At 40.2% G+C, this 26653-nt stretch overlaps 1 protein-coding gene across 17 annotated transcripts in view; it reads left to right on the top strand.

The window, feature by feature from the left end:
* The window catches only part of DCX (doublecortin), a 392216-nt gene that overhangs the window by 339309 nt on the left and 26254 nt on the right, over positions 1-26653 (top strand). For 9 of the 17 annotated variants that reach the window (XM_085608205.1, XM_085608198.1, XM_085608194.1 and 6 more), the window contains one exon: positions 20543-20637. The exons of 2 other annotated variants lie outside the window; for them this stretch is intronic. In XM_085608205.1, the coding sequence (XP_085464331.1) occupies positions 20543-20637 (95 nt within the window). Of the gene's footprint in view, positions 1-20542; positions 20638-25957; positions 26017-26653 lie in introns of all 17 variants that reach the window. 6 more of the 17 variants (XM_085608206.1, XM_085608201.1, XM_085608203.1 and 3 more) reach the window with 1 other exon arrangement.

The raw sequence follows: 26653 nt of genomic DNA, 5'->3' as shown, positions 1-26653 counted from the left end.
TGCATGGTCCTGTCCCCTCCCTCTTGCTTTCTATGGATTGTTGTGCTGCACTCCCATCCTGCATGTCCTGTGTGGTGTATTGTGCTGCTGCAAACCCTGATGCCTGCCCTGCAGGGTCAGTTTGGTGCACCTCTCCATGTCCCTCCTGTCCTCTGTTATCCAAGTCCATGTCCCTACCCCATTTCCTTCCATGATCCAATGTACCATACTTGCGAACATTTTGAACTTGGTAAGAGGGAGATTTTGAAAAAAAACTGGGGTATTGATTTCCCCCTTTGAGTTACATTGAAAAAGAGAAGATTGTAGACAGGAGACAGATCAAATAAAGCCCATTTGAGCTTAAAAATATTGGACGTTTCCTGGCTGAATCGGGTCTGTTGGCATGTATGGTTGTACTACCATTGCCTCTTCCTTCTGCCCACAATGGTCTATTACATTGCCACAGCCTCTCTTGCAAGTCCTGTATTGTTGGTTTGTTGCCCCTACCCCCTTTCCACTGCCCTCCATAGTCTGTTGTGCTGCCACGGCCCTTCCTGCCTGCTCAGTGTGGTTACATTGTTGCCTTTGCACCCTCCTACCTGCCTTCAATTTTCAGAGTCCGTGCCCCTGGCCTCTGCCTCTCAACAGTATCCTAATGAACAACTAGATTGCTAACATTCTATATTTATTACAAAAGTGTGGAACGCCTGACGTCATCTTGATGTTATCAAAACTGTAATACCTAGAGCATTTCCTTTAGAAATTACATATATGAGAGGGTCTTATTGGCATCAAAATTATGGTTAGTGCTCTAAAAGACTAAAATAAGGACATATTTTCTGAGTTTTCAAATAGCGACAAAGCACTTTTAAATTATTTGTTATCTTTATGTTTTTTTATCCAGTTGACCACTTGATTAAATGTTGCACTTTGGGGAGAGGATGTGGTGTTACTTCCAGAATTGCAGACTTTGCAACTGGGGACCAGGTTGGAGTTTCTGCTTCAGCTCGACATTCTGTGATTCTGGTCAAATCACTTAGTCTCCCCATGTCTACAACCAAAATGAATTTGTTCTTGTGTGATGTAACCAATGCTCATGTAAAGCACTCCAATACCTGACAAGTCTGCACTATATAACACTGCAAAAACACAAAATAATAAGTGTTTTGCACACTTCTGTCATTGGGCTATATTTGGGCTACATCTGGGTGATTTTGGGCTCTTTTGTCTCCGGTGGCCATTTTGGGAGATTTATTTGTTATGAAGTTTCCTAATTTCCTCATGTACTGCAGTCTCCTCAGTAGGAAATGCTTTCAGTTTTTTACTTTGATTCCATCATGAAGGTATTCAGATATGTCACACATTTGCCATAAATTCTGAATGTTAGCACTCTAGTTGCTCATTAGATCACTGTAGTAAAACTACTGTTCACCATGGAAGTCTGTTCCTGGTATTAAAAGTGCATGTTTCAGTCTGCATGTCAGAATTTTTTAATGAAATAGAAGAGGATTTGAGAAGTCACTCAAAATGTGCCCTCATTTTCTTTCTTCAGCATTAATCATAATTTCTATGGCAAAATGAACCCCCTCATTGTGTTCCTTTTTAAATTAAATGTTTTAAGTGTTACCAGTTTATTCCAATCAAGATGGCTTCAGGTGTGCCATACTTTTGTCATAATGAAGACAGTAAGCGCTCTAGTTGTTTTTAAGAACACTCTGGGACATTTTGTCATTGGGCTATACTTGGGCTACATCTGGGTGATATTTGGGCTACATTTGGGCTCTTTTGTCTCTGGTGGCCATCTTGGGAGACTTTAGGAAATACTTTCAGTTTTTTACTTTGATTCCATCAAGAAGGGATTCAGATGTGTCACACATTTGCCATAAATTCAGAATGTTAGCACTCTTTTTGCTCATTAGATCACTGTAGTAAAGCTACTGCTCACCAGGGAAAACTGCTGCTGGTATTGAAAGTGCATGTTTCAGTCTGCATGTCAGAGTTGTTTAATGAAATAGAAGAGGATTTGAGAAGTCACTCAAAATGTGCCCTAATTTTTCTTTCTGCACCACTAATCATAATTTTTATGGATAAATTAACCCCCTCATTTTGTTCCTTTTTAAATTAAATGTTTTAAGAGTTACCACTTTAATCCAAGCAAGATGGCTTCAGGTGTGCCATACGTTTATCATAAGTAGGACTTTGAGCGCTAGAGTTGTTCTTTGGAACACTCTGGGAAGCTGCAGTAGAACACAAAGGAATCAACTGACAGTCTCTGCCCTTGTTGGATGTACATGCTTTACTGAGAATGTCAGACTTCGTTCTCACATGACTGAGAAAGATAATGTGAATTTACAGAAAATATGCTCTCAGTTTAGCTTATAGATCACCTTCCAAACCTCTGTGGGAAAAGCATGAGAAAATATTTTTCTCTCAATCATGATATCCCAGCAGAAGGCTTTTTCACATGGTGAAATCACCTTAGAACATACCACAATTCCTAAAATGAGTATGGTACCATCAACAAATGATTTATAATGTAACTAAAGTCTTAAAACCTTCTATTAACTGCAATGCTTTTTAATGAGGTGCTATCATGTATATTGGTCCCAAGATGGCTGCCAACACTTCTTGGATGAAGTGCTGACAGCCAATCCGATCTCAGGATGAGATGTGTGGTTAGGCTCTGCCCACATATATATATGATTTTACTTTTGATTTTCTCAGGAACTACTGAACAGATTGACACCAGGCCTGCAAAAGGCACTTCCCTGACCTGAGGACTACCTCTCTGCCAAATTTCAAGTAATTCTGTTCAGCCGTACGGGCTGTACCTTGGATTAAAGGTCCCTATGGAAAAATGCATGGGGAAAACGCGTTTTGGGACCCCCCTTTTTTCTCGGCCCCCGCTTGACGAATCACCCCGAGACTTTCAGGGTAGGAGCGGAGCGGAGCGCCCCACCTATTTTGCGAGGTTTCGTCAACCGGCGCCAAAGTTATTCCAAATAGAATGTTGCGGATTTCCTATGGAAACGGGGTCCTAACTATAACTATCTACTGGCGACCGCCAGTAGATAATATATATATATATATATATATATATATATATATATATATATATATATATATATATATATATGTGGAATTCCAATCCTGGCAGACGAAGAGCAAATAATGGCAAAAAGATGAAGTTTAATCCAACAACAGCAAGACGCGTTTCGACGGCGAACCGCCTTGTTCACTTGTCTGTTACACATTCTAGTGACACTTAAGTATGTTAATGTGCAGTTGTCAGGGCAACCACCACTCTGTCATCATAGACATAGAAAATCATGACTAAACATACGGCATGACATGACAAAAACACGAACAAAAACCTGATAAACGTGTTTAAATTAAATACATGTAGAAAATTAAAAAGATACATATATTGTTAAGCATATATATATAAGAACGGCAATTAATCAAGCTCAACTAAAAAGAAGAAACAAAGTATCTCGTGTGTCTCTCTGTCCTGAAAACATATATAGACAAAGAAGACGTGAGGACATGCCCACAAGGGAAATGCAGACTTAGAGTATTTTTAGTACACATGGTGAGTGCATGGTACAGCTGTCAGGGAAACTACCCAATTGTGATACATGAAATATATATATGGAGAAGTTAGATATATACCATAAGCCTTGCATACATCTTTGTTTGGATTAATATTAATTTTGCTGACAGTTTAGAGAGGGCAAAGTTTTATTCGGGGTGGGAAAAAATAAAAACAAATTTGCATGTGGAAGTGCACTTTTGCTAATTGTTTACGCTTGTTCTCATTATATAGACATTTAAGAATTAGAATTAAAGACTATGTAAATGCCTACATATCAGTGTCATTGGAAAGTTATGGCTGTTGCAACTTCCTAAACTGTTGCCACTTCCTTCTGGCACACTTGAAATAATTGTCAATTAAAAAATGCAACTTTTGAGCAAATTTACTCCAATTATATGTGCACACCTGCATAAGCAGCTATACGATTTATTTTTAAAATTGAGCCTGATATCATCAGGCCTTCTGATTTAGCCACATTCTAGCATTTGGATGGATGATACCCCTGTGTCATCTAACATGTTAAAAAATAACTGACAACATTTTTTCAAAACACACTCAAATTAAGATTTCCTTACTGCAGTTCGGTACAGTTTGAACACTTTGGTAAATAAACAGCCTAAACTGCAAAAGGAGGACTCATTTGGTTTCCGAATAGCATTTATATAAGACACTGATATCACTTTGAAAGGGATCTCTCAATGTATTTATTTGTGTTCACCTTGAGGCAGCTGCTATGGTATGCTGGAGCCATCTCATGTCCATGTTCATCAATCAAGGAAACATCAAACAATTGAAGGAAAAGGCCATTTTTGCAGAAACTGTATTTCTGTGCGGCCTCCAGCGATCATCTGCCTGGACTGCTTGGCCAGCAATGTAACCAAATAACATTTTGAGTCAGGGTCTCTAAGCCTCAGCTACTGTATATGCAGTTCCTCATGGAGGAAACGCTCCGGAACATGAGTAAGCATGCTGGGCATTTTGAAGTATGTTGACTTCCATTTAGCCCAAGAAAACAAGTGTCACTTCAAGGCACATCAGCAGCAGAACTCTACCTACATTTTCCTGTCATGTTGCATTATTTGTTATTTGATTCCTCAAAAAGGTCAAGCTACACTTTTCATGTCTTCTTCGTCTTTGAAGCAGATCTGTAAGCAAGACTTCCAATAAAAAGCAATAGCCTAATAAAACCATGTTCAAGAGCTTAGAAATGAAAATGTCATAATATTGTGACGTTTTAGTGTACACTAGATTCGAAGAAGGCGTGAATCAAAGGATTCCTTGAAAACTTAGGAGAGCGTGTATTGAATCTGGAAGTACAGAAAGTAGACAACCAATATGATTACATTTTAAGACGAATAGTAAGAAAAAAAAGATTTGCACGGCTCAGTACAAAAGAATTTTGAACTACCAGACATTTATTTCTCTGTATCTGTGTTGGTGTAAATCCTGCCCTCTGCTGGAGATTGTTTAAAGTGCAATGCCAATGAGGCTGGAGGTCTCAACACAGCTAATGGTGTTGTTTAGAATGTGTTTTCCTCATAACTAAAATATAATAAACTGATTCACACACCCGGCACAAAGAATTAGTTTGGGACGTAATTGACGAAGTTAGTATAAGGACTGATGTAGGTAATTATTATCTCTTTCATATTTGGAAGGGAGCGCCTCTATCAGAGCCTGTGAGAAGTGGAGGTGTTGTATCAATAAGTGTGAAGTTAGATTTCCTCACTTACCTAAGTGTGCAAATGATAATTACAGGGAGGTCTGATTGCTTCCAGCACTTGCTATTGTGATCTTCTCTAGTTCAAGCACAATAAAGTCCTTACAGCTTAGACACTGAGTGTTGAAAAGGTTGGGTATTGGATTGTTGTGCTTACCATGGATGGATGTTTCAAGACCACTCCAAAAAGCATAGTGGTGCAAAGGAACAAGACCGAGCTGAGCCGGTGGAAGGCCTACTAGAATGGAATACTGAAATGCATAGAGTTAAATAACACAACATCAACTAACTCAAGGACGTCAGCATTTTTTTTTAAATAATGCCCAGAAAAATAAGTTTGCCAGACAACTTGACACATTGCAAACAATGGTAACTAGACAAGAAAAACTAATAAAGTTAAAAAGGTAGCAAAAAACTGATGAGCACAGAAAAACGAAACACATAAAAGAAATATTTTCTGTCATTGTAAAGAAAAGAGCAAGAACAGAATGTCATCTTTCTACTTCTACTGCATCACAAAATAAATCCATGCAGAAACAGAGGGACCGCTTGAAAAAACGAAAGGGGCAAAGGATAAAGCCCGAAAAAAATTAAATAGGGCATGGGGCAGGCGATAATATAGAAATAAGAAGGGATTGTAATGCAAGCCGAAGAGTGGTAGGGATGACAAAGTGGTGGTAGACACAGGGTCAGTAATAGAGGGCCAAAGGGGACAAGAAGGCAAAGGAATTTGCAGAACTAGATCCGCATAGGCAAAAACAAAAGCAACTAAGCTTTTGCTGGGTAGTGGGAACCTCCTTTGAAGAAAAATAGTGCATTGATATACCAGGGAAAACCCTTAAAATAAAATAAACAAGTACATTAAAAGGCACTCAGATAAGTATGTTCAGGGCTATGAAGTTGACTAATTTACTGACATGCATGTGCAGAATGAAGGGAACAGGCCTGGTGAAAGGGATATAAAAGTGCTAGAATGGATACATCTTTAGAACATCGCTAAAAATTGTGTTTTATTCCTGCACACAAAGGAATTCTAAGTGCCTTTTTTTCTACTATTGATGGGATCTTATAACCTGCAAGTAATTTAAACATTTTAACGCAAGAAGTCCGTAAATGAGTTTGCTTTTTGATAGGAACCACACTGAATAGTGAAAGATACTGGTTAGTTATAGTAAAAGCAACGATTATTGTTTAAACAGATTTTGAGGTTCGAGTTGGAAGGTAAAGGCCCCTATGTGGACAGACACTCATTGAGGAAGAAAAAGTTGTGTTACAAATCCAAACTTTTTTGGGTGAATTGTAACAGAACTGTTGACTGACCATCATAAGACCGCGTGATTGTGGAGAAGGTTTTCTTTGTATGCATCAAAAGTAAATAAAGTTGTATACAACATAAAGATGTACCATGTGGTGAATTCGTTCTTAATCATTACAGGTTGGTGTGCTGTAAAATATTGTACTCTGTTTTATCCAGGAATAATTGTGGTTTATGGGTGACATTTGCCAACGGTACTGTGGAAATATGGATTTTTCTGGTCAGTTATGTCCCCTATCTTGGACCCCAACGGTTCCATGTGCATGTCACAAGTACATGTATGTTCCCTCTAGTTCCAGTTATGAAGACGCAAATACATGTGCGTCCACCGTCAACATGTCCTTTGACAGATCCGCCATGTATAGGCCGGATATCCCATTCCTAAATATGAAAGGCCATCGGCTTTATATGGTTCACTTATGCCACTTTACAGTCCAGGCAAGTAGGCCCTGATTCTGTCATCAAAACTCCTCTTGCCTTCTGCCTCTGAAAGCTCCAGTCCGAGCCTGCATCTGTGACCATGAACTTTGTCTCATTCTCTGCGCGGCTCACGAAGCCTGACATCAGCCTACTCTCTGCCAAGAACTGTATTTCACCTTCGAATTATCTGCCTCCCCCTCAGCCGATGCATTCCTGCCTAGTAGTTTAAGTAAACATTCTTCCAGTTACCAAGCAAAAAGGCCCATCTTCTCTGTCCTCATGCAAGTAATTCATAGCCCTGTTACCATGGAATATTCCTACCCCCTCGCATTCAGTGTAGACACTTAGACGCTTGTACACGCACGCACAGTCAGTATAGAATAGATTCTGTCCGAGAGTCCCTCTTTTATGGATAACATAGTTCTTTAAACATAGGATGTTAGATATGATTTGGGATTAGGTTGACTTGACCCCCCAGACTTCTCGTCTCCACATATAGAGCTAAATGTCAAGTCCCCGTCACCCCCTAGTTACACGTCAATTACACGTCATACCGCTGCGCGCGCATCTATGCCAAGTATTATCTTATAGATCCACCTATGTATTACATCATAACCAATCATGTTCCTTTTTACTCATTATTACACCCATTTTCGGTTACGCAGACCAAACGTCAATGTCCTTATCAATTGTTACGCCTACTGTATTCACTTCATTATAATGTATGTACTATAAAAGTTACTTCTTGTCAATAAAGTATGTACTTCACTTCCTGAACCCCCGTGGTGATGGAACTTGAAGCATCCGATTATAATCGATTATTGGAATAAAGCCCATTCCGAAACTCTAATATCACGGATTCTGCCTCTCATTTTACTGAGCTATTTTATAATGTTTCTGTATCAAATTCAGTCCCGGTAAAGGAATTTTTATTTACCACATGATGGCGCCCGAACAGGGACGCTTTCTCATCTCACGCGCCGGCGGTGAGTAGCAGGCCCGGTCTCCTGCCACAGCTGGACGGACAATAACGCGTACCAGCAGGATTTCCTGTATCTCCCTCCGGTCAAGCGGGGGCGACTGAGACTGCGAACAACACCCAGACGAGGCGGTGAGAAGTGCGAAGTATCCCGACCAGAGCCTAGCTGAGAGAGCAAGATCCGAGGTACACAGAGACCCACCAGTTCGAAGTCAAGCCCAGTTTCCGACGAGGCGAGTCGAGTCCAGTCCGGTTCAAGTTCAAGTTACCGAGGCCTTCCGTTTCCGAAGCTACCCGGTGAGTACCATTACTGGGGAGGCATTTCTGACGTGCACATAGGTTGTGCCGGTCAAGACGGGTTTGGGTACACAAATCCGGTCTGCACTGTTTTAGCAGTGTATCTGTACTGTTTAGCAGTATATCAAGTATTCCGAAGTATCTAGTAAGTGTCAAGAATTAAGCATGGTGATTAGTTATGCAGACGATCATCATTGTTGTTTCAGTTAAAGGTTTAATGTTTTAATGTTTAATGTGTTAAACGTCCTGCATATTGTGGTATGAATGGTTGTCCATTATTGTGCTTTTGTATTTAGTGTGTTCAAGATTAAGTATCAGATCAGATTGTCAATATGCCGCTCTTCTCGAAATTAAGACAGATCACTACTAGAAAAGGGGTACTTGAAGAAGCCGTCCCTATTCCTCCTAGGGATACTCCAGGGCACTTCATGTATCACAAACATGGCTTAGACGCTATATTATTTCTTGATTTATGGGTAGACTACACCAAGGGATTACCAGAAAGTCAGAGATGGCCCGCAGCGGGAACCTGGGATGCAGAGTGCATCATGAAGGTCGAGGAAGAGTTATGGAAAAGGAAAGTCAGACAGTCACAGAAAGACGCCGTTGAGTTATGGCGTAAAGAATCTCATAGACGTACGGAAAAAGCACGTAGACAGGAAGAGAAGAGTAAAGAGAGTTCAAACAAAATTCAAGAAAATCTATTAATTGAGGAAGGTATCCGAGTGAAATCAGAACAAGTAGACAGACAAAGAAATGCCCTTATGAATGGTATGTATCCCCTTCTGGCCGAAGGATTACCTAAGGCTACTCCAGAGATACCGAAAGACTTGCCACCCCCATTATTCCCAATCAAGGTACATCCTAAGGGGCATCCTAGAACCGCAGAAGATGTTTTTCTTTCCTCATATTTAGATGACGCAGCTCCCGAGTATGCTAATTCCGCCCCACGTAGACCGCATACCAGGGAGGTCCAACGCCAAGATCCAGCACCCGTATCCCTGCAGCAACAAATCGAGTCACAAGTTCCGGCAAGCATATCTGTTTCTGCATCTGTTCCTACAGGTACTTCTATAGCTGAGTCCACACCTATAGTTGCTGTGTCACGTTCGACAAATCCTTTCACACCCGACGCCCCAGACGGGGCCACGGGAGGTGCTACCAATATTTTTTCTACGCCACCTAGAATAAATAAACTTATTTTCCAAGAGTCAGCGCATTCACGTACACCCAAATTCGTAAGTGATCGTACGCTTAAGGAACTTCTTATAGATTGTAGATATGACCCGGTGCTCGGTAAAGAGGACGAAATGATCCTGGCATCATTACGTATCAGACGAGCCGCAGGGTATTTAGCGAAGCTACCAGGAATGACTGCGTATCTAGATAAAATATATCATTTTGTTCAAACAGGGCGAGATCCAGAATGTATTAACAGAGCTATGGAATACCAGAAAGTAGAGATACAGGGGGAACTGTTGCGTTTCCTCATAAACTGTGTGATCAGAAATCAAGACCGACCGGGGGTAGATCCGGAAGCAATGAAAATTCTTACAAAATGGAGCCAGAATATATCAGAAGGGAGACACGATAAGCAAAATTGTATAATAGCCATGTGCCGAAAGATCCGTAAAGAAATAGAACGCCTACACGAAGAGAGATTAGAGACAGACGAGTTCGAGCAAAGCGAGGAAGAAGGGTCAGGACTGCCCGCCGGACAGTCAGACACCATAGCCTATGTAGGTAGAGGAAGATCTTGTAATAGGAATCAGACTAGATGTCATACTGACCCAATACGTCCAATATGTCCAGATAATGACAGGAATTTCCAAATACCTATAATTAACATAAGGTCTAACGAGCATTCGTTCCAAACCGCCGACAAACTACTCCGAGAACGAAGGGGTTATCATTTTCTCGATTCTATGGATGAACAAGATTTAGCGAGGGCAGCTGTTCATTGGGTGGACAGTCCCGGAAAATATAGTGATGAGACAGTAGTACGCACATTTTTGAATCTCACCCCAGATGAGCAGAGGTTAGCTGGGATTTATATGATTCAACAACTCATTATACTATATCAGAGTCAGCATTCGGACCCTGGTCCCTTACCTGACATATTGACTGAATTGCTTATGAATAAATGGAGAGGTCCAGGTACCAAATTAATTAAAGAAATTCTAGTATCTAGAAAGCAGTATATTCTTTTTGTATGCTCAGAGCATGTCTCATTGCCTGTCAAGGAAAGAACGACGTATCACCTGGATAGACAGAATCCCTTACGAGAAGTACACCCAATAAAAGGCGAGGACAATCAGTTTAAACGTGTATTTGTATATACGCCTATATCGAAAATAGTATTGTTAGAAATGAAGAAAGTAGTACCCAGTCATGACAAGGACCCAGCGGGTTTTCACCGAGAAATTAAAGACATGTTACTCATGGGAGAGTATACCTACCCCGACATTATGACAATATTAAAGGTGTTGATGCCTGCTGGCATTTATGAGAAACTCAAGGAAAAAGAGTGGGAGGTAGGTGATCAAAAGATAGAATGGTCAGCATTAGAAGCAGAAGAAAGGGCCCGAGGTCCAGGTTCGGGGCTTGGGGACAAAACTAAAGCACTACCAGGTCTACTAGTACAGGTACTGCCACGTTTATTAACTACGAAAAAGGAAGATTGGGGTACAATTTCAGCCTGTAAACAGAAGCAAGATGAAGACACTAGCGATTACTATGCCCGATTCGAGAAATGTTTTGGTATAAATAGTGGCATAAAAGCAAGTAGCGAATCATACCCGCATCTGTTTGTAACAAAATTAGTGGAAAATGCCCTGCCCCCAGTAAAGAATAGAGTATTAAAATTCGAGAGTACCTGGCAAGGTAACACTCCAACACAAATGTTACAAATGTTACAGTACCACCACAATAGAATTAAAGAGGAACAAGAACATGAACACAGACGCATGAAAGACACGAAAATGAAAATGCTAGTTTCCCAGACAGTTCCAGCTGAAGGACATAAAAAGGGTATGACACATTCCGATTCAGCAGGACCTGTAAAAGGGACATGCAATTATTGTAAAAAGCCAGGTCATTACGTACACGATTGTCCAGTGCTAAAACATAATATCGCCATAGGTAAAACACAAGAAAGATCACGGCCACTAAGACAAGATCAGAATGAACAAGGAGCTACGCAGCATGCCCAGGCCATGCCAGCCGCACAACAGCCAATACAGTTTGTGCCAGCTGCACCACCGTTGCCTGTTGCTGCCACACAGACAACAACACGACAAATGTATCAGACTGCACAGTATGAATATCCGGAGTATCAACGTTACGCATGAACTAGCCTAGAGAGGGAAGTTGACTTACCCCTTATCGAGATTCCTGTAGATCAAGAAGGACCTTATGTACATAGTGAATTATTAGGTCAAGATAGAAAATTTTTACTCGATACAGGGGCAAGTCGAACAACTATAAAACGAAGTGAAGTCCCAGGGGCACCCCTCTCAGGCTCACAGAATATTTCCCTTGGTTTTTCAGGAAAACCTATTGTTAATGAAGTGTCACAGCCTCTTCCACTTACGATAGGACCTCTGACCCGAACTACAGATTTATTGCTTACTAAATCATGTCCAGAAAACTTGTTAGGAATAAAAACGTTGAAAGCCCTAGGAGCCATAATATGTTGTTCTCCGGAAGGAGTAAGGTTGTTTTTACGTGATTTTAAAGGTCACTATGTATCTAGAGACATGGATCCCCGACTGCAGACTTTACCTACACATCTATGGGCACAAGGCCCTACTGATGTTGGTTGCATGAATATTACACCATATCGAGTCACACTAAAGGCAGGAGTGGTGCTACCACGAATGCGACAATACAAGTTACCACCAGATGCTGTAACGGCTTTACTACAAATCATTGACGAGCTTATTGCCCAAGGAGTAGTTGTAGAAACAGACTCCAATGTATGTAATTCACCGATAATTCCGATTCTTAAACGAACAGATCCTACAGCTCCGCCAGTATATCGATTGGTTATTGATCTGCGCGAGTTAAACAAATGTATTGTGCCACAATTTCCTGTGGTCCCAGATATCTCGTCATTATTGACAGCTATTGATTCCGAAGCAACATTCTTTACTGTAATTGATCTCAAAAATGCCTTTTTCAGCGTCCCAATAGATCCGGAAAGCCAATATTTGTTCGGATTTAGTTTAAATGGGCGTAGCTTTAAATTCACCCGCGCACCTCAAGGATTTACAGAAAGCCCCAGCATCTATAGCCAAGCACTGAAACGAGAACTTGACAGTATCCACATGCCGGTTAACACTGCCCTGCTTCAATATGTCGATGATCTGCTGATCACCGCTAGAAGCGAACCCGAATGTGAGAAAGCATCACTGACAGTTTTACAATTTCTAGCCGAAAAGGGGCACAAGGTGTCCCCTTCTAAGCTGCAATTCTGTGTCCAGCGAGTTGTTTATCTTGGTCACTCGCTGTCCAAGGAGGGAAGGCAGCTTACACCCGACCGCATTCAGTTAATTGCTAACATGTCAATACCCAAGACACAAAAGGAGGTGCGGGCTTTCATAGGCCTCACTTCATATTGTAGACAGTGGATCCCTCAGTATGCATTTCTAGCAAAACCACTCATTCAATTGACAACACAGGAGGCAGCCACACCGACTGTTCTCCCTTGGACTCAGGAACACACACAAGCTTTTGAAAGCTTAAAGAAAGCTTTATGTCAAGCACCCGTTTTAGCAACGCCATGTTACAGAAAACAGTTTACACTCTTTGTTACAGAACGCGAAGGTACGGCCTTGTCAGTACTCACACAGGAACAAGCAGGAGCACACAAACCATGTGCTTATTTTTCTAGTACATTAGATCCCGTAGCTCAGGCTTTGCCTGCATGCCTAAAATCAGTAGCAGCAACAGCTTTAGCAATCAGACAAAGCGATGCCATAGTGTTAGGACATCCATTGACAGTTCAAGTACCACATGCAGTAGAGGTTCTTGTAAATAGAACGCAAACACAACACTTGACTGTAGCGCGACTTACAGGATACGAGCTTACATTGTTTCAGCCACATATAGAAATCAGACGCTGTAACACATTGAATCCTGCCACACTTTTACCAGTAGTCGGAACAGACCCACTAGCCCATGACTGTATTGAAGTTATTACAATAACAACAAAACCCAGACAAGACTTAACCGATGTCCCATTGTCAGATCCAGACCTGACCTTGTATGTAGATGGTTCATGCATGAGAACAAGTACAGGAGAGTTAGTAGCCGCCTACGCAGTCACAACAGATACTGAGGTCATTGAAACTAATCGTATAACTACTTTGTCAGCTCAAGCCGCAGAACTTATCGCTCTGACACAAGCCTGTATTCAAGCCATGAATAAAAAAGTCAACATATACACTGACTCACGTTATGCATTCGGAGTTGTACATGACTTCGGCGTGCTGTGGCGAGAGAGAGGTTATTTAACTTCCCACGGTGCCCACATTCAGCACGGACCCCTCATTCATGCATTATTAGATGCAATACATCTACCCACTGAAATATCAATTATGAAATGTAAGGCCCATACAAAGGTTACTGATATCATTTCCCAAGGCAATGATCTAGCCGACAGAACAGCTAAACTGATTGCTCAAACTCAAACCCCCGATATGACAAAGACAATAGTCCCGACACCGACACATTGTATGACAGTTAAAGATCCTACTCTTGACGTAATTGACATACAGACACATGCTACACCAGACGAAATAAAGAAATGGACTGAATTAGGAGGGATCCAAACGGACCAAGGATGGATGATGAAGGAAAGGTCTGTATGGTTCCTTCCTGATTCAATGGTCCAAGTCATAATTAACACTATACATAGTCCAGCTATGCTAGACAGCATTCAACACATTTGGTTCAATAAACATTTACGAGCAGCAGCAAAACAAAAGGTCCGTACCTGTATGATCTGTTGTCAGTTCAACCCAGGAAAAAGCGTTCCCGTAGAACAGGGTGGATTTCATACCCCTAATCATCCTTTTGAAGTACTCCAGATGGATTATATCCAGATGGAACGATGCAGAGGATTCAAATATGTTCTCGTAGTTGTTTGCGCTCTGTCCCGTTGGACGGAGGCATACCCGGTTTCAGATTACACTGCCCCGACTACTGCCAAACAGTTGGTTCGAGAATTCTTCCCACGATACGGTTTACCACGTGCTGTTTACTCAGATAACGGCCAGCCGTTCTCATCCGAATTAATAAAACACGTTTCACTTCTGTTAGGATATCAGTGGAAATTCCACTGTGTCCGACATCCCGAGGCAGCAGGTCTCGTAGAAAGACATAACCAGATACTGAAAATTAGAATGTCCAAAATATGCAGAGAGAAAGGTGTCGACTGGGTAGTAGCGTTACCAGTTGCACTCTTTTACATAAGAATGGTAGCACACTCTCGAACAGGGCTATCCCCGTATGAGGTGATCTTCGGTAGACCACCGAATATGTGGGGGACGCCTATACCACGCAAAATAACTGATATTGACTGTAATATGCTGACAGATTACTTGGCTTCCTTGATGTCTGCACTACAATCTTCTCGTTCACAGGTAGCTGCAGCCTTTCCCGACAACACTGAGGTGAAACCCCATGACGTTGTTCCGGGTAATCTTGTCTTTGTGAGGAATTTCGACCGAAAGACTCAGCTGGAGCCCAGGTGGAAAGCACCCAAGTTGGTCCTGTTGACCACAAGAACAGCCGTGAAGATCGAGGGCCGCAAGGGCTGGATTCATTCAAGCCACATCAAGAAATTTCATGGACTATCCTCGGATATAGACATTGTGCCCTGCACTCCCTCACAGACTGATACAAAACTCCCTTTTGTTGAACCTAACAAATCTGAAAATTACAAACTAAAGCTTAGGCCCAACCAGTCGAGCAATTTGATTGTTTAAGTCCTCTCCAAGGTGAAGCGGTTGAATTGTCTCTGACATGTATCCCTTGGACCTGAGTAGAGAAAATACCCGAAAAATGTTGAAACGACAGGCGTATTGTAAATCACTGCGTAGCCACTGCATAGTGACATTATTAATTTTGTTTTTATTGAGTCTTTTAATGATTATTACAAGTATGTTGTTGCACATATATTACCCTATTTCTAGACATGTTTATAATGTTGCTGCTGAACATTCTTTTAGTGACTTACCTCCGCATGAATTGTCTTATAGACTTGCGCTGCGCAATAACACTTTCATTAGTATGTTACATCATTCCCATCAGACTAGTAATGCCACCAATTGTTGGGTGTGTGGCCGACTCCCTCCCTATCAGAATTATGAAGGAGTCCTGCCTTTCTTTCCACATCCATTTACACATAATGGCTCCTGTGGAGCATGGTTTAGCTTAATTAATTCCATAGACTCAGACACAGCAGTTTACCAAGATCATTGGGTATGGGGAAATCTGAACCTAGCTTTACTCAAGGTCTGTTACCCTGACAAGGAGGGTCGCCCCAAAAGAACAGGAACTGATCTAGAAAATGAAGTATATGGATTAGGTAATTTTACACCTAATCTCATGATTCTAAATGTCGTATCTGAAATTGAACTAGTCTTACCCACCATGTCAGTATTCCCAGCGAGGGGTGAATTATGTGTAAGAAAGGTTGGTTCCATACATATGGGCCATAGTAAATGCACTACTATAGTAGAATTCAGTGATCAAGGAAAATCCTCATTTAGAGCTTCTCGCCACTCCTACTTTATATGTGGTCAGACTGCATATATGCGTCTACCTCTAGATTGGGATGGTACCTGCTACATTGCATTCCTTTTGCCACCTGTTTTCCTAGCTCCTCCTGATTATTACAGAAATATTCATTTAGTACACAACAGAGAACGGAGAGATCTCCCCATTGTCGATTACACTGAGACGGCATGGGACAAGTATGTAGATTTTAATAAAGGCATCTTTCCCTATATAGGTACTGTTACTAATAGTAAGCTGATACGTAGATTAACTAGAACCCTTGAAGCAGTAGTGAATGAGACTATTTCCGCCTTAGGCAATTTAACGGAAGAGCAGTCTGCTATGCGGATTGTTGTGCTTCAAAATCGTCTTGTCCTTGACGTCATCCTGGCTGATAGGGGCGGAGCTTGTAGGGTCATCGGATCAAGCTGCTGCGTATTCATACCAGAAAATTCGCCATCTGTATATAAAGCCATCACTCGCCTTCATAAGATTGTAAGCCAGATACACCAGAACCCAGGCACTTGGACTTGGTCCAGTTGGTTTTGGAATGCGGTATCAGCCTGGGGATGGAGAGTTTTATCCTTCCTAGGTATTGGCCTTCTCATACTATTCAGTTGCTGTCTATGTCTACAATGTGGACCAGCAATTTGTGGTCTGTGTGCCACATCGTGCATTCCACATCAAGATTTTCATTCAAGATCCCGGAAGAAGAAAGAAGAACAAATGATGCTATATGAACAGATCAATGGATTGATGAAGATTGATATCTCTTGAAGGGCAAGTAGGGGACAAGGAGGGAATGTGGAAATATGGATTTTTCTGGTCAGTTATGTCCCCTATCTTGGACCCCAACGGTTCCATGTGCATGTCACAAGTACATGTATGTTCCCTCCAGTTCCAGTTATGAAGACGCAAATACATGTGCGTCCACCGTCAACATGTCCTTTGACAGATCCGCCATGTATAGGCCGGATATCCCATTCCTAAATATGAAAGGCCATCGGCTTTATATGGTTCACTTATGCCACTTTACAGTCCAGGCAAGTAGGCCCTGATTCTGTCATCAAAACTCCTCTTGCCTTCTGCCTCTGAAAGCTCCAGTCCGAGCCTGCATCTGTGACCATGAACTTTGTCTCATTCTCTGCGCGGCTCACGAAGCCTGACATCAGCCTACTCTCTGCCAAGAACTGTATTTCACCTTCGAATTATCTGCCTCCCCCTCAGCCGATGCATTCCTGCCTAGTAGTTTAAGTAAACATTCTTCCAGTTACCAAGCAAAAAGGCCCATCTTCTCTGTCCTCATGCAAGTAATTCATAGCCCTGTTACCATGGAATATTCCTACCCCCTCGCATTCAGTGTAGACACTTAGACGCTTGTACACGCACGCACAGTCAGTATAGAATAGATTCTGTCCGAGAGTCCCTCTTTTATGGATAACATAGTTCTTTAAACATAGGATGTTAGATATGATTTGGGATTAGGTTGACTTGACCCCCCAGACTTCTCGTCTCCACATATAGAGCTAAATGTCAAGTCCCCGTCACCCCCTAGTTACACGTCAATTACACGTCATACTGCTGCGCGCGCATCTATGCCAAGTATTATCTTATAGATCCACCTATGTATTACATCATAACCAATCATGTTCCTTTTTACTCATTATTACACCCATTTTCGGTTACGCAGACCAAACGTCAATGTCCTTATCAATTGTTACGCCTACTGTATTCACTTCATTATAATGTATGTACTATAAAAGTTACTTCTTGTCAATAAAGTATGTACTTCACTTCCTGAACCCCCGTGGTGATGGAACTTGAAGCATCCGATTATAATCGATTATTGGAATAAAGCTAATATCACGGATTCTGCCTCTCATTTTACTGAGCTATTTTATAATGTTTCTGTATCAAATTCAGTCCCGGTAAAGGAATTTTTATTTACCACAGTACATTGCAAGAACAGTAAACAGACTACCCAATTAAAAACTATCAGGACAGCTTGGAAAAGATTAAAACTTTTTACCTTCCTAATTTATATACATCTGTGTTTGGTGTGGTATTGAAAGAAAGATCTCCATTAGGACAAAAAAGTTTCTAAGCTTCTCTACAATTCGATTTAATGTGACAAGACAAACACAATCGGTTATAAAGAACTCACATAGTCATTTTGGTGTAAATATGGATTTATAGGTGGCCTTGAATTTCCCTAATCATTTTATCATCTAATGCCCTGATGAAGTGCTAAGGTGAACTACGATCCCTTTACAAATATTATTTTGTGCCGGGTTCAGAATTCTGTGAAATAATCATTGCACTCTTGCTGTTTTCATCCAGACAGATTTTGGAAAGTTATATCTGCTAAATGTTATTGTGGAAAATAGCACAGAAAAAATGAATATTGATTCCACGTACTAAGCCTAATTTCTATCGGATAAATATGGAATAGGAGCTATTGAACTTGATTCCATTTTATTGTTTGGATCAATTAATTACCCCTTTAGTAACCTTGGACAATTAATACTAGAGTAATTAATTTCAGGATCCTATACGTTTCCCCTTTTTGCTTAATGTGATATTATTTTCATTTGTTATTCTTTTTTTTTTTTGATTTTCAAAACCTTTATTAGGGAAAATCAAAACAAACACATTACATTGTGCGACAGTTCAGATCAATGTACACAATAAGTTCCAAGTCAAGCGTCATGAATGTAAAGACACTCCTCCCTGCAAGAAGACAAAATCGTTGTGATACTGGAAATACAACAAAATTACCCATTAAGTCCCTCTCCCCAAGGGGGTTGTGAGCGCGGCTACAGCGCTAGTGAACAGTGCTGCGCACTGGGGTGGGGGGGGGGATCAAAAAAGGAAAGGAAGGCAATTACTGACCAACAACGGCGGCGGCCGCAGGTGGGGTGCCGGCGGGGAGCGCGGGAGAGGCAGCACCGCTGGGAGGGGCTCGGGAATGGTGGTATGTCACTAAGGGTCTCCATATGTCAGTAGGACGGGACCTCGCGGGTTAATTTGTTATTCTTACTAATGGTTGGCAGTATTGCCTCATCTACTTTTAATTTTTTTATTATATTTTAACAGAGAAGTGCATCTCTATACTCTTTGGCTCTATGACCCTTGGCTTCATTATTTATTTGTGTGTGTTATTTATTCGTTTGTGTGTGTGTGGCTATATTTGTGTATGTATATCTACATATGTGTTTGTGTGTAGACATACTTATACATACATGCGTGTGTGTTTATATGTGTGTGTGTGGTATACTTACACCTGGCCCTAATCTCTTATACTTTCCTTTTTTGTTCCATCATTTTTGTCTGTGATTTCTTTAGGCCCAATGTTTCTCACTGATATTTTTCACACAATATTATCATGTCACAATTTACCCCACCCAGTAAATACCTTATCGTGGTGTAATGGTATTTACTGAGTGTGATAACCCCCACCCTCGTTATCAGGGCCTATGTAGAGGCATGTACTAAACTTGAAATAATGGGCAATTTATCAGCTTTTATAAAAATTGCGGTTTACTTGTGGAAATGGGTTAATAGAAAGCCACATATTAGGATACCATTATAATCCCATCTAACTGCTGGAAATAAGGTAACACAGGTTTAAATATATTTAATCAGAAAGAAGCTGATATCACATTTACCATAGTAGATCTTGCAAAGGTTACTGAAACAGTTGGCACTTAATGGGGTTGACGATGGGGCAGAGTACTAGTACTCAAGAGTTGTCAATGAGTACTGAAATGCAAATGATACCTGTAACAGTAGTATCTGATTTTGGCAACAGTAGTTGGGGTAAGCTCTACTCTCCATTCTCACTTTTTACAGTCTTTGGCTAGCTTGGTCATTCCCTCTTCTGGATTCTGAGTTGCAGAAGTGTAATCTATATGTATTTAAGTAATTTCTCGCCTCTTTTGACATATTAGTCCATCTGCCTCATGCATGATACTGTCCTCAAATTGCCATTCATTGTCATCTGTCTGCCAATCATCCTATACACTTGTTTGTTTACCACGCCTATGTTGTCACGAGATAATGTCAGTTAATAATTACCATTTCCATTGACAATTTCCAGACTGATTCACAAAGGTACTTACGTGTAATAAAGTTACGAGTGCTGAGTCTCCGCACTTGTGGCAGATTCTCTGCACTCGTGGCAGATTCTCTGCACTCGGAGCGGAATCTCCGCACTCGGCACAGCTGTTCCCAATTTGGAGAGTCCACCCTGTTTGCGAAGATTACGCTCTGAGTGTAGAGGCTCAGCGCTCATAAATTTACTACCCGTAAGTACCTTTGGAATTCAGGCCTTAACTTAAAAAATTATATATCTTTTTATGACGAAAGTTTAAGAAACCAATAACATCTTTTTCAATGCACATCAGTTAACTTTTGATTTACTTTTCTGACTTTGGTCTTGTTTTGTGGCAGCAAATGGGACATCCAGCAGCCAACTTTCCACACCCAAATCCAAGCAGTCTCCAATCTCCACACCCACCAGCCCAGGAAGTCTCCGTAAGCAAAAGGTATTACATTTCTTATGCCCAGATTTCTAACAGTTTAACATCCAGTAATCTGTCAACCAGTCACTTTAAGCTATAGATTAATTTCCACTCATATAATTGTTCCAGGCAACCACCTGTTTCTCCTATCCCAACATATCATTGCTGTTTACACAGTGGCATACTACATGTACTCAGCACTCAACCTTCTCTGCCACAAATTAGTACAATAAACATCAATTTAACAAGTTCCGAATTCTGTAAGTGATTTTCTGTTATCTGCAAAGACATATTTCTGTGCTTTTGAACATGTAAGCAACGGTTTAATATGTTTTCTTTCAGGTCCATTATCCTGTTTGAAACTGAAATAAATCATTAGTGATTAAGCTCAGTTTAATTAATCACTGGTTTCTATTTTTCAATATTGTATTAATAATCCTGGAGGTAAACCAAAGAATTTGATTTTGCCTTTCTCAGGTTTGTTTCAAATTTTTTCCTTAAACTTAAGCTTTTACCTCTTTACCAGTCACAAGAACCTTTGTTTATTTTCCTGTTATTAATTTAGTAGGAGAGCCATTCACATCTTTCCCTCCCTACAATCTTTTTCTGTTAACATGTCTATTATCCTTAATCTTTAGATTGTACATGTTCCCATGCAGATTTTTTTCTTTTGCTTTTTCCCATTTTTTTAACTCGAGATGTTGATACCTTGAGATAATTAAACCAAAAATCCATTCACAAACTTTTTGTACTGCTGAAGTTTGCAACTTTGAAGCGCTGTATGATTTTTAAGTACAGCTAAAGAGGCCATTCGTTATTCAGAAAGCTAGACTTGAAGCTCAGAAATATCTTAGTGATTTGACACTGGAACCAGAAGCATTGCCTCAAGTTAACAGACCTTCAATGGTCCATATGTACATACTCAACATGCATAGTGTCTTTGTTGAAGTCCACTACAGTGCAAAGAAATCAATCAGGAGCGTATCATTTCAGAAATTGACTAAACTGCACAGCATAAAAAGACAAACACTATGATGGTGCAACAGGAAGTGCTCTTGTCTAAAGAATCACAGACAGAAAGTTGGAACAAGTTGGCTCTTAGATCCCAACAATAAAAAACACAGATGCAAAAATGGTGATTTGCAGGTTTTAAATAAATTGCTTGTAAGATATTTTAAGAGCTGTTATATAGCCCACCGCAGACTGCTTGGTAACCTGTTTTCATAATTGCTTTTGCATATTAGTGTATGACCCAGACTTTGTTAAATCAAAAAAAGGCCTGTTAGACATTTTTTTTCAAATACTGATTTATTAGAAATTGTAGTGGTTATTTTTAATACCTCACTTATATCAATAACTCACTTTGTTTTCTGTGGGTTTGTGAATTAGAAAGTGTGGTGGAAGTATTCCTATAGGACAAAATGGTTAATATGTATGCATTTGCACTCTACTGCTGTTTGTCTTGTCACCAAATTAGAGAAAAGAGTGCTGAAGCGGACAAAGCAGATTTCTAGGATAATCTTTGATATCCCCTGTTAGTACCAAAGATTATGGTAAGGACATTCCCTAATGCATAAGGAGGGGCATGTGAGCTGAAGTGGTGACCTCATTCTCCTAAGGAGTCTTTGCAGGCTTCTGGAATAGATTTTAATTTTGGAAGGGTTAGGTAAAATAGAAGTTATCCCACTGAAGTACTTCTCGTTCAATGAAGAAATGCAACTTTACCAGTATTTTGTAGCTTGGGACTACTACCACCCTAAGACGATGCCTTACCTGGTTTTAAGGATTGGCTCACCATGGAGATAGGATAGAGCTGTGCTCGCCTGAACAAGACTAGCTAGCAAAGTTTCTGAGGCATTGGGTTTTTCATTTGACTTTAGCTTTAGTGCTCACTTGTGCAGGATGCCTTCAAGTTGGGGCATGTAATAGGATCCTTCTCAACACTCAGCCTTAAAAATTAAATGATCTGTCTTTGTGGGTGTTTGGAAAATAACAAAGAGGACTTATAGACATAGCATCCATCGGTCCTATCCCAAAGTCCAAGTTGCAAGGTCCAGGAAAGATTTCTCGGCTTTTCAGATTAAACATAGAATCAAAGGATTATCTATGGAAACCAGTGACCAGCATAGATTTCTAGATACTGTAAGTTCACGAATCTACCAATATAAATTTTCCACTTCATGGGAAACTATTTTTGTAAATGACTCTAACTTGTCAGTTTGGGCTGTACTGTTCCCATGAGGCACAGGGTCAGACCGATGTGCATATGGCCATGTCTGAACTGGGGTGGCGGTGTGAGCTAAAGAATGATGATGGATTAAACCCAGATCAGTTGACTGGGGGTGAGTGCTTGCAATGTTCAACACTCCATCCATCATCCCCTTTGGTTTTGCAATGAATCTAACATCTACATTCTGAAAATACCTCTGATGAAAACTCTTCAACTGTGGAATGTCTTTCCACAGCCCTAGAAATGCACTGACCCCTGTAATATCAGGAGTAATGTTTCCAGGGTGAGACATTATCTGCAAACTTTTTGTGATACCTAAAAACATTTGCGATTGTGCATTTTTATTGTATTTGACACTCCCTTTCCTACGGCAGTGTTGGATTTTTCGTTGTGGCCACAGCAATTTAGGAATGATAAAACTTCATAAATACTTCCTTTCTGAATCAGGCTGTGGAATTTTCAAACACACATTTCTTTTTTGGCCAACAAAGTATATAAAAATATTTTGTGAATATGGCCATAAGTGTTGTAGTAGGTATAGAAATGGGCGCATATGATGTAAGACGGTGTGGTAAATTGTGGATGATATGGTGGCAATAGTATAACTGATGTGGCAGTGGAACAGAAAGGCATTGGCTTTGCATTGCTACCTAAACGTTTTGAAGGAAAAACACCTCATTTTGGAATAGTACCAAATAATTGCCTCGGTACAACTATAAGTATTCACCCCCACCAAGTATTCTGCATGTATTTTGTTCAGTTTCTCACTGTATGCTTACAGATAACTTGAAACGTTTGCACTTTAAAAAGCAGATTACTTTGGCCAGTCACGAATATGTGAGTTTAGTTGGTTTTGCAAGGACACCCTCTCTTGGTGTTGGAATCAAGATAAACACATTAAAGTTGAAAAAACAATTAAACTGTTATCAGAATGTACTTGGAGTACGCTGGAATCTTTCAAGCCAATCGTAGCGGCCTATTAATAAACTGTATTTTGTAGTATGTGCAATAGAACTATAATAGTACTCCTACAGTATTGCAAAATGGCATATTCACAAACCTACGAGTGTAACTCTCCACATCCACCTCTCCTATTTTTCCTCTGGAAATTCTCACAACTTGGGGCTATCCACAGAGGTAACTTACACTTGTGAATAATTTACACATGTAATTTACTCTTTCAATTTTGAGTAACTTTACTACATTTGGCTATTCACATTTTCAGAGTGTAGAATTAATAAAAAATATTTGAATTAATGATAAAAACTAATGTTTCATTAATTTTTAAATAAAAAAGGCTATTAAAATATTTAACAATTAAATGGAAATCTGCATTATATTTAGATTTTTTGGCAGTAATTTATATTTATTTATATTTAGTACTTTTAAATAATCTAATTTAATTTAACATTGTTTCCTATGGGGGGTTTATTTTATGTCCCTATTTCCATCCTTTTCTATGTGTGTTGCAGTATCAGTGGTAGACTGTGTGAGATATTGGACCTACTAATGCTCTTTTTTGCCAGAAGTAACTTCACACTTGTAAATTTGGCTCCTCCCCCTTTTATAGGGTTATAGGGGGTGGAGACATATAAGTCTACACTTTTGAGTAACTTTACACTCGGATTTTGCAAATAGTCCAAACTAGTAAAGTTACTCAAAAGTATAACAATACATTTATTAGTAGTAAATGTACATGTATAGATTTACCTTTGTGAATGGGGCTCATAAGATTTAGAATTTATGACTTATAAACATTGATGTTAGTTCCACAGAAATTAAGCACCTGGAGTGCTCATTTAAGACTGGTCTTGACAATAGTTTTGGCCTGTATGGTGTTTTGAATTGTTGAAGGGTTGAAGCAGCAGCATTTTACCGCCCCATACAGTGGAAATGCTTGTTTGTCACTGGATCTTTAAAGAAATTACCTACTTTGGTAGAAAATGTATCATCTTTAAAGTGAACAACAGCACAGCATGATACAAAATAAAACAAAAAAATAACCGGGCACAATGCAACAAAGCATTAAAAAAGGAATGTATCAGTTCTTCAACTGCAGTACAACACAACAATACATATAGTATAGCACAAAAAGAGTACAGCACAAAAAACACATCATCACCACAACAAAACGCAACACAACAAATGCACACATTCTTATCTCACATTGCCACCTCCACAATTCTGTTTTCATAATGTAGTGTTAATAGCTGCATCCATCACTGCCTTACCACTAAAGACATGTAACACATTTGTTTTGTGATCGGATCCTATGTATCTGTATTCCAAGCACTTTGGCCTAAACTCACAAGAGCCTATTTTCCCTTCATTACCCTATCACTCTTTTGGTGAATACGTTATTGACAGGTGCAACAGGGGGCACACACAGTCATTTTTTGCTGCAGTTGCCATTCAGTAACTGCAGCTACTGGGGAAGGGAGGAGGGTTGCTATGGGGCACCTGGGTGATTAGTGTCAATGGATAAAAACTGCAGCTGCTGCAATGCTCACTGGCATCTGTGACTCCTGATGCAGCTGTCATTCAGTGATAATAGCTGTCAGAGGAATGAGAGGGCATGTGCAACTGTCATAGGATTCCTTCCAATACTGATTTTAGGAGGTTGCAAAAGATCAGTGTCTGTCCTGCCAATAAAAGGGCAGTATGGTAACATAATGTACTATGTAATGCACAGAATTGGACAGGGCATGTCCAAGAATATTCATACAATTTTGGTATATTGATGTTTTTGGGAATAGGAAGCACTTGGGGGACAGGAATGAGACACCACTCAATTATTCTGCATGTGATCGCATAAGTAGCATGCTAAATCACCCACCATACAAGCTCGTGATTTCCATGGCAGACACTCGTAATGTTAAGTTCTCATATGAATTTCTAAACCAATCTTACCATCTCTAATAAGTAATATTTTAAGGAAACATAAACATGTTATCTTCACATTTACTAATAGACCCAGGTGACCAGAGGCACAAATCATCCTGATAATTAACAGTTGGTTTAAGCTGTTTTGATGAGCATATGCCAATCAAAATGTATTTATTTATTTATATAATTACAGAATGTATAACACACCGCAAACTCAATTTCCTTTAGGTGCAATCCCAAGAATAGAGAAGAGAGTCCAAGCATCAAAGAGCAATGAAGAATTAAAGGTAAAGAGTAGTGATCTGATGCCTATTCTGGTGGAAAGCAAAGCAGGACAGGGTCACACTAGGTAGAGGGAGGTGGCTTAACAATTTAGAAGCCATTACAGAGACGGACAAAGGACAGCCTTAAATCCCACAGACCTAGAGATGTGAATAGAGAGCAAGTGTGGACCAGTGGATATCACGTTCATGGTTTGAATGTATGATAAGAGTTTGCTTTGCAATAGGCAGGGTCTAGAAGGGGTATGTTCACAGCTAAATTCTAGAGGTTTTCTCGAACAGAAGAGGTAGGCCCACCGTGTGATTGATTAGTCTGCATCGTATTTTGTTCTTTAGTGCTACTGATCCTTACTATATTGAGGGGGTCAATCAATGTAGATGGATTTGACAAAGCCAAAGTACAATAGGGTACAGGTTGGTGAAGCGGGGGCATGAGAATGATTCTGCACTTGCACTACAGCCAAAGTAACATTCTTACTTTAGACACAGTATTAACCTTAGTGTTTGAAACCCAGTCTCCATTCAAGAGGAGCAACACATAGCTATCAACTCCTATATTACTGTCTTTGTTCCTTTTTGATTTAGAAACAGCTAAAGAGCCAACTTCATAGCCCTGCATATTCTCATTAATGTTGATTTATGT

The sequence above is a fragment of the Triturus cristatus genome, chromosome 5_2 (assembly GCF_964204655.1).
Source record: "Triturus cristatus chromosome 5_2, aTriCri1.1, whole genome shotgun sequence".
NCBI lineage: Eukaryota > Metazoa > Chordata > Amphibia > Caudata > Salamandridae > Triturus > Triturus cristatus.
This window is presented reverse-complemented; position numbering and strand designations above follow the sequence as displayed.